Source organism: Brugia malayi (assembly GCF_000002995.4).
Source record: "Brugia malayi strain FR3 genome assembly, contig: Bm_v4_Chr3_scaffold_001, whole genome shotgun sequence".
Classification (NCBI taxonomy): Eukaryota; Metazoa; Nematoda; class Chromadorea; order Rhabditida; family Onchocercidae; genus Brugia; species Brugia malayi.
Genome location: NW_025062477.1, coordinates 3,039,883 through 3,053,204, shown reverse-complemented (window position 1 = coordinate 3,053,204; position 13,322 = coordinate 3,039,883). Strand labels below are relative to the sequence as shown.

The window sequence follows — 13,322 nt, the reverse complement described above, 5'->3', positions numbered from 1 at the left end:
TGAAATAATATTGTAGTTTAAAACTGATCTCAAAAATTAAAAAAAAAAAAAAAGTAAAATTCAAATTAAAGAAAAAAGGAAAAGTTGCATGAAGAAAGACATTAGAGTAATTGAGAATAAGTGAAAATGAATCAGCAGTTTTAATTGGTAATGTAAAGCAAAAGATCAAATCACATAATTGCAGGAAGAACTAATCATTTCTATCTGATTTATACTAAAGAACAAAACAAAATGCATTTAGTCTTTAAATATTCAAAATTATTAATCGATTTAAAATAGCTCTTTAAAAAAGAAAAAAAAAAAAAAAAAAAAACATCGAAACTATTGAATGGCAAAATAATTTTTATACCATAGATGGTATTCTTACTAAATTAAATAATAGCAAACGAAAGCCTCTAGAAATATTATGGTTCAGAATTTAGAAAAACGGTAATTTATTCAATAATGCACCGGAATTTTTATTAAAGAAAAAAACGAGCTAGTCTTGCGATATTAGAAAACTGTTATCAGTTCGTATAAGATATGATGCTAATAGAGTTTATTTAAAATAGAACAAGAAACATATTTTTTTTTTCTTTTAAAATCACAGTCTTTGTCGACTGCTAAGTAATTTCAAGTGTTTTTCAAAGTCATGACTTGAAGCAATAATTGTTTTATTAAGCCATCTTTCCACTTCAGAATTACTCCTAATAAATGTATCTTTATATTGCCAATTTGATGAAACTGTATCAAAACTGGTACAAAATGAAAGATTGAAATTATGCGATACTAACGGCGATGGCCAACCAGCAAACACAATCCGATTAATTCGTCTGAAATAAATGATTTGATTGGATCAAAAGAAAATATTAATTATATTGAAGATAATTCTATGAGTAGAACAATAATGTGTTATTATCGAAGTAAATTTGAATCATTTATTCAGGAAAGTTAAAGATTTATATAACTAACCGTTTTTGCCAACCGTGCAGGATGAAATCTCGTTCACTCCACATCGAATCAGTAATCCAAGTATCACGAGCCCATGCTTCACCTTTTGGAAGAATTCGCAATTGATTTGGCCAGATTGTTGCTTCATCAGTAATATTTCGAACGCAAGCTACATAAAGACTTAAATCATCAAAATTCCTGTAACATTGCTGGATATAAAATTTGAAATGAGAAGAAAGAATTCCTTTTTCAAAGTATATTATTAACATTCCCATATTTTCTAATATTTGATGAAATTTTGTTAAATTTTATGTCTACCATAAAGGTTAATCATCATTTATTTGACAATGAACATATACAAAGTAAATAAAACTTGGAAAAGATTAATCAGTTAATAAGCTTGAAGTGATGGACAAAAAGACTCTCTCTCTCTCTCTGATTTATCATTTCAATAAGTCAACTTATACTAAATTAAATTTAATTTAATGCATATAATTGGCATAAGTTACTCAGTTGTTTAATTCTACGTTAGGAATTACGTATTGTCTGGATTTTTGAAACTAGATGCTATGTTTTCAATGTAACTATCATCTAGCAAGAGATGGATAAAATAATGATTTATTATTTCAAGAATTCAAGGAATATATTAAAGTTACGAACTTTGCTTCCATCCAAACGCTTTCACAAAATTTTCTTTCACTGACTTTTTCAGGAAATATAAGTTCGAGCAAAACATTCTGCAACGTCAAATTTTACAGATTAGAATGAGCAATAAGAATTGAATCGATTTATCTTATCAATCATCCCGATCATATTTATATTTTAGTTTGATGTGATAAGCTTTGAAGTATGTCTTTTTTATCAAAAGTGAATCATTCAACAGAAATATATTATGGAAAAATAAATAAAATATAAATAGACAATGTTTTATAAGTTATTACTAATTTAAGGTAAAGGAAAAAAGAAAAAAAAAAAAAAAAAAAACTAAATAAAACTATTCTGAAAAGTACGAAAATGAAATTGAAGTCAAAATGAATAGCTACAATAACTAGCGCAAAGATGCAAATGTTTTTAACAAATAATTAATTAATTTACATGAATTGCGCCATTATCTGACCCAAAGGCTGGAAATTGCAATTGTGGTTCATAATTTGCCCAAAATTGAAGAAATTTCTGAGAATATGGAGTATTCCTGCAAATTAGTTAGATTCAGAAAGAAAAACTGATTTCAAGATTTCCAATAAGCGAGATTAGCGGGATCCTGTAATAATATTAAATTTTAGACGCTCCAAGTAATGTACAATTTACTTTAATGATTCAATTTCTTTCAGTTAATTGAATAATTCAAAATGGAATTAGATTTTGTTCACTGAGATTGACTACTTTGTCAAGTGATAATAAAATGACAATAAAAGTATTCTCATTGTACATTATCAAATGACAAAAAAAAAAAAAAACTTAAAAAAAAAGCAAGTCAAAATAAAAAATTTTCGTAATTTCTCAATTCCAAAATAGTTAATCTGATAATGTGATAAGTATGAAAAAATGATTACAGCTAACTTTGCTAAATAACTCCCAGCCATTACTTCGTGATTGAAAATTCGATTGTATAAGATGAGATTTACACTATTATCAATCCATTCTTCGATCAAATGATTAGGATTAATAACTCCCATATCAGCATCAATAAATAGAAACCATTGAATATCATTTGCTTCTTTCATTATTTCTGCTGTGACACAGTGTCGGGCAAACATGAACTAAAATTATTAGGTCATTGTTGTAATTTTTTTCTTGATAAAAATGAATTTTTCTTCATGAAACATTTGATTTTTTTTAATCTAATGAATATTTCTCTAACAAAGTGCCTTTTTGAATTGATATTCAAAGTTAGCCTATAGGAATTAAAAATAAAAATAAAAACATAATGAAAAAAGAAAAAAAACAGGGCGGTAAATGACAAAAGAAATTAAAAAATCATGTTCCTTCCAATTTTCCCTCCTACTATCATTCTCTTAATCATCTTTGTTTGCCGATTCTTTTATGTAAATATAAATACAGTATGGAATGTTACTGATTATTTAGTAAAATAATCACTTAACAAATCGATCGCTTATTCTCGAAGTATTTTTATTCTTTTAATATTTTTGATTTATTTGCTATTAATGTAAGCAATTATTGTTGTTAAGTAAGGATTATAAATAAAGAACAAATAAGATTTTTAGTAAATTACCGATTAAGAACAAATTCCAATTATGATTATTTAAATATATGTCATTTGAAGCATTTTGATATTTCATAAGCTAAACTGAATTCTTCTTTAACTTCATGTTAGCATTTCGATATTTCATAAGCTAAGTTTAATTCATCACTACATCTTTACAATCATTTTCTTCTTCGTTTTCCAAATCTATTGTAACTATTATTTGTTATCTTATCATCATATTAATCATTAGTATTCATGATTAGAAAGACGATAACAACGATTGATTATCACAATACTAACGAATAGTAATCATTTTGAAAGAAGAAAAGAATTAATTACATCTTCGTGAGGACATAATCTTTGTAGCGTATCATTTGCCGACAAATCAATAACAATCCATTTGTAATTATGATATAATGCATAACATTCGAAGCTTTCCTGAGCTAAACGATATTCATCGTAATTACTGCGATTTAGTAGGACAGTAATTATTGCTATCGAAATCAACTTTTGGTCTGAAATTTTCTGATCAGTTCCTCAGATTATAGTACTAATTTGATCTAAAAATTTTTTTACCATTAAGAATAAATATATATATATAAATAATTGTTACTTTCCGATAACACTGGTAGTAATTATTGGAGCAATTGTTATTATAACTATCCAAATTAGTGTAGGCAAAATTCAAAATTTTAAAAAAGATTTAAGTTTTAGAATTTGTCACTGTATGAATTCAAATTTTTGCGCTTTTTTTTGCGAAATTTGATCATATGAACGAGAAATATCTAGTATGCATGATAAAATTAGAAATTTTACTTCTTGATTTCGAGAAAGAAAAGATTTGGAAGTGATCAAAATCATTGTTCTTAAAATTCGAAAATGCATTCCCTTACTTTTGCACTATTATTTGTGAAGTAAGTTTAAAAGAATGACTGTTCAGTCTAATTTATATATTTAAAGGATACATCAAAAACTAGCAGAGTTTTTCTAAGTTGTAAAGCATTAAACCAAAAATTTTCGAGAATTTAATCAATCCTAGGAAATATCATCAAACATATTCAAAATCAAAAACAACGAAAAAAGAAACAAAAAACGGTCAGAAAATCATTTACCTTCAGATCTTCTAACAGTAATATTACGAATAACTGTGGTACCATAATAATTCTTGTATAAATAGTAAATGGTCACATAGATTTCTTCATAAATGACAAATGTGACAAAGAAAGAAATGAATAGGACACCCCATATTCTTCTTCGTCTTCGCATTCGACGACTGCAATTTGTTTTTCTAAATTATTTGAAGTATATGCACTTCTTCCTTTTCTTTTTTTTTTTTTTTTTTTCACCAACGGCTAGCCTTCGTTTTGGGACCTTCTTTGAATTGTTAAATTTTAATTTCCATATTTTTGATCAAATATTCAATTTTTGAAAAGAAATTTTTTTTTTTTTTTTTTGCGTTCAAGAATTTATTAAAATAAAGTCAAATAGTATTAAAGCTAAATTTTAAGAAAGATCAAAGTTCAATATAGAAGAATGAATATAACTAGCATAAGCAAACACTGGAAGTAATCGTTAAATTGATTATTTACTTCTAGCTTCTGCACTGAAACATTATTTGACTATACTTTTATTGACATTGTCGTTATTATCGATTACCTCTGTTGACATTCTTATTATTATCGATTACCTTTGTTGACATTCTTGTCATTATCGACTACTTTTGTTGACATTCTTGTTATTATCGACTACTTTTATTGACGTTCTTGTCATTATCGATTACCTTTGTTGACGTTCTTGTTATTATCGATTACTTTTATTGACGTTCTTGTTATTATCGACTTCTTTTGTTGACGTTCTTGCTATTATCGATTACCTTTGTTGACATTCTTTTATTATCGATTACCTTTGTTGACATTCCTGTTATTATCGATTACCTTTGTTGACATTTTTGTTATTGTCGATTACCTTTGTTGACGTTCTTGTTATTATCGATTACTTTTGTTGACGTTCTTATTATTATCGACTTTTATTAACATTCTTGTTATTATCGATTACTTTTATTGACGTTCTTGCCGTTATCGATTACCTTTGTTGACGTTCTTGTTATTATCGATTACTTTTGTTGACGTTCTTATTATTATCGATTACCTTTGTTGACATTCTTGTTATTATCGATTACTTTTATTGACGTTCTTGCCATTATCGATTACCTTTGTTGACATTCTTGTTATTATCGACTGCTTTTGTTGACGTTCTTGCCATTATCGACTACTTTTATTAACATTCTTGTTATTATCGATTACTTTTATTAACATTCTTGTTATTATCGACTGCTTTTGTTGACGTTCTTGCCATTATCGATTACCTTTGTTGACATTCTTGTTATTATCGACTACTTTTATTGACGTTCTTGTCATTATCGATTACCTTTGTTGACGTTCTTGTTATTATCGATTACTTTTATTGACGTTCTTGTTATTATCGACTTCTTTTGTTGACGTTCTTGCCATTATCGATTACCTTTGTTGACATTCTTGTTATTATCGATTACTTTTATTGACATTCTTGTTATTATCGATTACTTTTATTGACGTTCTTGCCATTATCGATTACCTTTGTTGACATTCTTGTTATTATCGACTATTTTTGTTGACGTTCTTGCCATTATCGATTACCTTTGTTGACGTTCTTGTTATTATCGATTACCTTTGTTGACATTCTTGTTATTATCGACTGCTTTTGTTGACGTTCTTGCCATTATCGATTACCTTTGTTGACGTTCTTGTTATTATCGATTACTTTTATTAACATTCTTGTTATTATCGACTGCTTTTGTTGACGTTCTTGTCATTATCGATTACCTTTGTTGACGTTCTTGTTATTATCGATTACTTTTATTAACATTCTTGTTATTATCGACTGCTTTTGTTGACGTTCTTGCCATTATCGATTACCTTTGTTGACATTCTTGTTATTATCGATTACTTTTATTGACGTTCTTGCCATTATCGATTACCCTTGTTGACGTTCTTGTTATTATCGATTACTTTTATTGACGTTCTTGTTATTATCGACTTCTTTTGTTGACGTTCTTGCTATTATCGATTACCTTTGTTGACATTCTTGTTATTATCGATTACTTTTATTGACGTTCTTGCCATTATCGATTACCTTTGTTGACGTTCTTGTTATTATCGATTACTTTTATTGACGTTCTTGTTATTATCGACTTCTTTTGTTGACGTTCTTGCTATTATCGATTACCTTTGTTGACATTCTTTTATTATCGATTACCTTTGTTGACATTCCTGTTATTATCGATTACCTTTGTTGACATTTTTGTTATTGTCGATTACCTTTGTTGACGTTCTTGTTATTATCGATTACTTTTGTTGACGTTCTTATTATTATCGACTACTTTTATTAACATTCTTGTTATTATCGATTACTTTTATTGACGTTCTTGCCATTATCGACTTTGTTGACGTTCTTGTTATTATCGATTACTTTTGTTGACGTTCTTATTATTATCGATTACCTTTGTTGACATTCTTGTTATTATCGATTACTTTTATTGACGTTCTTGCCATTATCGATTACCTTTGTTGACATTCTTGTTATTATCGACTGCTTTTGTTGACGTTCTTGCCATTATCGATTACCTTTGTTGACATTCTTGTTATTATCGATTACTTTTATTGACGTTCTTGCCATTATCGATTACCTTTGTTGACATTCTTGTTATTATCGACTATTTTTGTTGACATTCTTGTTATTAACTGCTTTGTTGAAATTATAGTTTCTTACTAACCTTTTTTTGCATGCTTTGAATTGAATTATTCCAATCCTAATTGATATTATTGTCAAACTTTCATTTTTAGTATAAATAATACCCAAAATAATTTTTTTTCTTTTTTTTTTTCGGAATCTTTTTTTTCTTCTTGTCGATTCTTTTTCTCTTTTTTCCTTACAGTTATGGATAAAAAGAATGAATGAGTTCACTACAGGAAACACTGCATTAAAAGTTCATTTTGAATCATTCAATAGAAATTAATTTTTATATTCGAATTAGAATTTTTTGGAATAAAGTTTTGATTTTAATGTAAAAATTTTTGATTTTTGTAGAATTTTTCAAATTTTACCATTCTCTGCTTATTTCTTATCATTTTCTAGACTACATAATTGTTGTAGAAATTTAATTGTTCGCTTTGAGATTATGCGAGGATTTACACTAACATTTACGTTTAGTATCAAAAAAAAAAAAAATTTCCACGTGAAATTTCACGCTAGAATCTCTTTGAAATGGGAAGCGTACTCTCATTTTCTTCAATTTTAGCTTCAATACCAAGAATTAAGATTGAAGACTAAATTTTCTTCTTTTATCCAATCATTCATTATATTCATTTGTTTTTCTCCTTTTTTCTCATCTTTTTCCTTTTTGCTTTTCCCACTTTTAACTTTTAATTTGATATACAAATTTTAAATTTGATAATCTTTCTCTTTTATACTTTTCAAATCAAATTTTAGCACATTTTCTTCAATATTACTAATATTTCATATTAATATTAAATTCTGGCAGTTTCTTCTTTTTTTTTTTTTTTTTTTTTCTAAAGTAATAACAAATAATAAAAATTGCTTGAGAAAAAGAAAAAAAGATTTTTTATTATTATTATTATAAAGAACAGTGTAAAAATTTTCGACTGTACTGATTCCATTATATACAATAGAATAGTTTAATGGAGGAAAGAAAAAAAAAAAATGGAAAATTTAAAATCATCTGAAGCTTATAATAAGTGATACATCAAAATTTGAGAAAATTCCTGAACTTTTGTTGTTTACAAATTTTTCTTCGAAATTGAAAATTTCAAAGTATAACGATAAAATTAATTTTTTTTTTTTTAACGACGAAAGAAGCCACTAATTGAAAGCAGGATTAATTCCAAATTTCCGAGTACACCGGAATGAGTTATTGATTAATTCTGATACTGATCGACTCGAGCAATATATATTTGTGGAACGGATAGAAGAAATGATCAAACGTTGAAAGGTATCAATTAAAAATGCCAATACCAAATGCAAATGATAAACAGTTGAGCTACTAGTTCCAATATTAATAGTTTTTGTTCTTAGAATCTCAATTATACGAGGAAATGACAGATTAAAATAACAGGAAGGGATCGATCAGGAAATAATTATTAGCATTATCAAATTGAATTTTAAAAAACAAAATTTTTTCCCATGAAATTTGATCGCCAGCCATGAATTTAATATACACTTTGGTTAAAAAAAAAAAAAAAAAAAAGAAAAAAAGTAGGAGAAATAAAACAAAGTAGCTAAATGTTTTAAATGAAAGAAGTTGAAAAGAAATTGGGCTTTTTTGAAAATTCTGAAATTTTTGCAGAAAATAGGTTTGCTTATTTTGGTTTAGCTTCATATATTTGCCTATCCAACTTTGGAAATAGTCAAAAATTTAAATTTAATTTATTTAATTTGCTTTTAATCTATAGCTCAATGTGATTTTCAATTTTCACTTCTATTTTTGTTGATTATTTTTCAATTTTATAAAAGGATAGATAGCATCATGAATTTGATTTAGAAAGGGATGCAAGATGAGGAAGAAAATATAAAAATTTTTAAAACTAACAGTTTCAACGGCAGATAAACAAGATCATTGGAATTCAAAAAATAGTTTAGGGCCATGGCAGGCATTTTAATACTAATATTTTAAAAAAAAGAAACAAACAAAACGAACTTATGTAAGGATCGCGAAAGAAAATTGGTCGAAAGTTTATATCTGGTAGATACACTGCAAACAAAAAAAAAAAAAAAATTCAAAAAAAAATTTGAATTTCATTTATTTTTCTGCTATTACTTCTAATTAAAAATTATCAAACTTTCGTTTGTTTATTTCTCATCTATGTTTTTCTTTTTTTTTCTGTCAATGAAAAATTTAAACTAATTGATTGAAATTTAAATTGAAAAAATTTCATGTAGCAGCAGAAAAATAATTTTTTTCGAATGCAAAGATTTTCGTGAAACAACAAGAGAACAATAATAAATAACCATTTGATTCAGCAAAGAAAAAAAAAAAAGTGAAAATGAAAGAACAAACAACTAATTAATGTAATATTTTGTTTCCTGTGGAAATTTTATTGAAATGATGAAAATTCAAAAACTTTTGCAATCATCAGAAAACAAAATAAGCCTGGCCATGGCAAATATGACTTAATGTTAGTATTATTTGTCATACATATAATTCAATGCTATAAATTCTTTTTTTTTTTTTTTTTGAAAATAAAAAGAAACTCTTCAAATATGAATAATTAAAATTATTTGAAGTGATACTAATAAATTAGTTTTTCTTTTTTTTTTTTTTTTTTTTTTTTTTGTGCAAAATTATATTTATTTCTTAAAAAATAATTATTGAAAAAATTTGAAATAATTTCGAAAGACATAGTATATATATATTTTTTTTTTCATTCCTATTTTTTAATTTTTATTTTTATTAATTGATCGTATGTGTATTTATATGTCATCGCATGCAAAATACATGAAAACATTCCAGTTGCTATGATAGACCAAATCGTTTTTTCAATAATTTCAATCTCATCACCTGATTGAGATATACTGCACGTATGGAAGAAGCACCTATGAAAAATCATTATGATAATTAATAGCACTGATTAGCTGTAATAATTGAATTATTTGGAGAATATTTCAAAATTAATTTATTGTTTAAGTTGAATAAATCTATAAAAATATAAGAAGCAAAATCATAATTAGGTATTACTATTAAATACTCCAAAAAATGTTTTTAATTTGTTAGTAATATTTGAATTTTAATTAAGATTTGATAAAATATAGTTGAAGAATTTTTTTTTTTTAAATAGCAATAAAACTAAAAGAAACTAAGAACGAATGCTCCTTTTTAGCTTACCTACCTATTATCAACTGCTTTTGGTGGTGATACCATCACATGAAAACGGTGACAATCTCGATCTCGATTCCCGCAGTGCAGTATATTGCTGAAATGCATAAGATCGTAAGCATTTTGTTGGATCGACCATATTAGCGTTTCCACTGCGATATATTTGCGATGCTCGTATGTACATAAATTGTAACAATTTGATGATACCTATAATAAAAGCATCTAAAATTTCAGAAAAAATTCTTGATAAAAAATTAAATTTTAACTATTAGCCATGTTAGGTTGACATAAAATTATCAGTTAAAATAAACATCTGAATATAAATTTACTAAAATCTTTCAATTTTCAGAAGTAAATTTTTTTTTTTAAAAAAAAAAACTTTTTTTTTTCAGAACGAAGCTTACGTGTTGCTGACAACAAATTAAGAGTAATTTGTCAAATAGCTTTCTTGATAAACATGTTGAGTAAGGTGATCGAGAATTTCCGATACCACAATGAGATGGCAAATTAGATTGTGATAGTTTGGTGATCGAATATTGTTGATTTAAATGAATATAGTTATCGTAAGTTTGATAAGTTGATGCTAGAAAAAATTGATTTCCAATTTGATTTAAGAGTAAGGACAAATTTATGAAATATTACATGAGAGGAGAAAATCATTTTATTAGAAAGTGAAATTATGCCAATAATCTTTATTAATCCTTATTAAACTTTTATTTGATGGCATATCGATTTTTAATTCATGAAAGTAAAATAAATATTAATGTCAAGATAGTATAAAAAAAAAAAAAAATTTAACCACCTTTTGGAAGTTCAAATAATTTTTGAGATAATAAATTTGGTTTAATAAACATTATTGATTTTTTGATCGATCGAATAGTGGGCATAGATAATATGATTGGAAGTGCTATTGAAATGGAAGTGATCTAAATTAGTAAACTTTGTTTAGTCCATTAAACTATTTAGAAAATTTATTGAACCAAAAAAAAAAAATCAGTTCATTGCATATTAGCTGATATAATTATGAAGTTATGATTATTAAAAAATATTGATTATAAAATTTTAATTTAGCAATTAAAACTTTTAATCCTAAATTTTTGAATAATCAAATAGAAAAAAATGTAAGCATTCTAACTTGTTCATTGTAGAATTGCAATTCTGTTTTTTGATAAAATCCAATGACCAATGTGATAAATTCATCATAATTTTGCATTTTATATGGACAATTAGCAATTATATAATTTAACCAATCGATAAAATATTTATTCAAAACGTATTCACTGCAGCATAGCAACTTTGGAAGAATTTCACATAAAAGTAAGCGATCTTTTGCTGGTACAACTGTCGAAGCTGCCATCATAAATAGTGTTCTGGCAAAAATTATTTGAATTATTTATCATTAAAAAAATATTAAATTTAATTAAAAATTTCCTTCCTATATAAAATTTAATTAGCGTAACTAAATAGCTCTTCAATTAATCAAAATAATAGATGAATTGATAAGTTCAGAAATAAAATTGATAAATTGAAAGACACTTTAAAATCATTAAATGGATAAGGGAAAAGAAAAAACCTGTTTATTTATTTTAAATTTTATCAACTAAAAATATTAATTATTGCTTTAAAAAAAAAAATTACCACTATTTAAGGTTTTAAATAACATTTTTGGTGTAATTTTCTTTACAAAAAGCAATTTTATTTATTTTTGATTTTTTTTTACTTGCGCTTATGATAATAATAGTAATAAGTTCATTTTAAAAATTTATGAAAATTAAGCATTTAATTTGCATAAGTAATAATGTTTAAAGAATGAATGACAAAAAAAATCACTGAAATAAAAAAAGTAAGCTAAAAGTACAAAAAAAAAAAGTATCAAAGAGTAAAATCAAACAAAAAAAAAAAAAAAAAAAAAATCATAAAAGTTAATTAAAATAACAAAATAATTTAATTTTTCCATCTTTTTTTTTTTTTCATATTTTCTAATGCATTGTCGTCAGATATCCCAAAAGTTACTTACTTTTCTGCTCATTTAATTTAAATTACTTAAAAATAAATCGTAAAACTTACTTATTTATTATTTTATCTTTGAAACATTTTCATTCCTTTTTTTACATTACGCTTTTTAACTTTTTCACTAATATTATTGTCATCAAAAAAAAAAAAAAAAAGTGACAAAATTTTGATTATGTCATTGTGCTTTTTTGCATATCCAATTTATTAGCGGTAATGTCACACATTCAATTATCCATTCATCCATTAGAAATTTTTTTTTTGCTTAAAAAATTTATTTACATTATATGTATATATACATATATAAAAAGCGTGTTTTTAATGGCTTATTTGCGCGCGTGTATGAGATGAACGGATGAATGTCTGTAAAAGAGCGCTTTTCTACAAGGAAAGCTTGAACAATGGAAATGTTGAAATGCGCAAAACCGGTTTTCCTTTTCAACTGGTCATCATAATATTACGCCATCAAAACGTGTTCTACTGCTTTTTGGACGATATTTAATTCTAACAGTTTAGTTGATTGTAATTGATTCTTAGATTTGATTAGTTTTAATTTAAAAACTAAATACTAACTAATTTTAATTTATTGATCAATAAATGATTTATCTTTTTTTCACAAGCAAATCAAGTGGAAAATAAAATTAATCACAAATTACTGATAACATCATCATTGTTATAAGAAATAATTGCAAAAATAGAAGCTATATTAGAAATTTAATATAAATTTCATTGATTAAATGAAAAGTTAAAAAAACCTGTAAATCATTTCTTTCCAAACAGCCCACCGTATCCTGATGAGCAACTGCAACTTGCACTGCCGAAAAGTCCACCACCTGATGGATACGAATCGTATCTTTCCTGCAATCATTTATACATATTCAATGCGGTAGAATTCAAATTTTTTGGGTTTAAAATTTTGGAAAAAAAAAGTATACAATAAAACCTGTTGACGATGGGAGCCAAAAATTCCGTTGCCTTGTTGATAGGAATCACCGCTGATACCACCAACACCTCGAGTTGACCAACTACCACTTCCACCTGGACCACCGCCTATCCCGTAACTGCTTACGCTATAATAAATTTCAATGAAAAAAAAAAAAAAAAGAAAAAGGCATTAAAATCACTCAGTTAAGCATTCACACTTCAATCATCAAAACAGTACCGCTTTTGAATGTAATTTAAATGAAACAAAATGAACTTCAGAGGTCACTCATCAATCCATCAATACATTTAGCCATTTTATGTCAA

At 25.9% G+C, this 13,322-nt stretch overlaps 2 protein-coding genes across 2 annotated transcripts; both read right to left on the bottom strand.

Annotated features, from left to right (window-relative positions):
• Window positions 1-583: 583 nt before the first annotated feature.
• On the bottom strand, window positions 584-4,402 carry Bm3585 (protein F46F5.4, putative; the record flags this gene model as incomplete). Its single annotated transcript, XM_043079840.1, has 7 exons — window positions 584-812; window positions 952-1,128; window positions 1,591-1,667; window positions 2,026-2,122; window positions 2,491-2,690; window positions 3,476-3,651; window positions 4,249-4,402. 7 exons carry the CDS (start codon window positions 4,400-4,402, stop codon window positions 584-586), a joined length of 1,110 nt encoding a protein of 369 aa, XP_042935774.1.
• A 5,216-nt stretch (window positions 4,403-9,618) lies between these two features.
• Window positions 9,619-11,421, bottom strand: Bm6973 (Uncharacterized protein; the record flags this gene model as incomplete). Its single annotated transcript, XM_043079839.1, has 5 exons — window positions 9,619-9,784; window positions 10,078-10,271; window positions 10,469-10,647; window positions 10,867-10,990; window positions 11,200-11,421. The coding sequence occupies 5 exons, from the start codon at window positions 11,419-11,421 to the stop codon at window positions 9,619-9,621; spliced, it is 885 nt and encodes a 294-aa protein (XP_042935773.1).
• Between the last annotated feature and the right edge of the window lie 1,901 nt (window positions 11,422-13,322).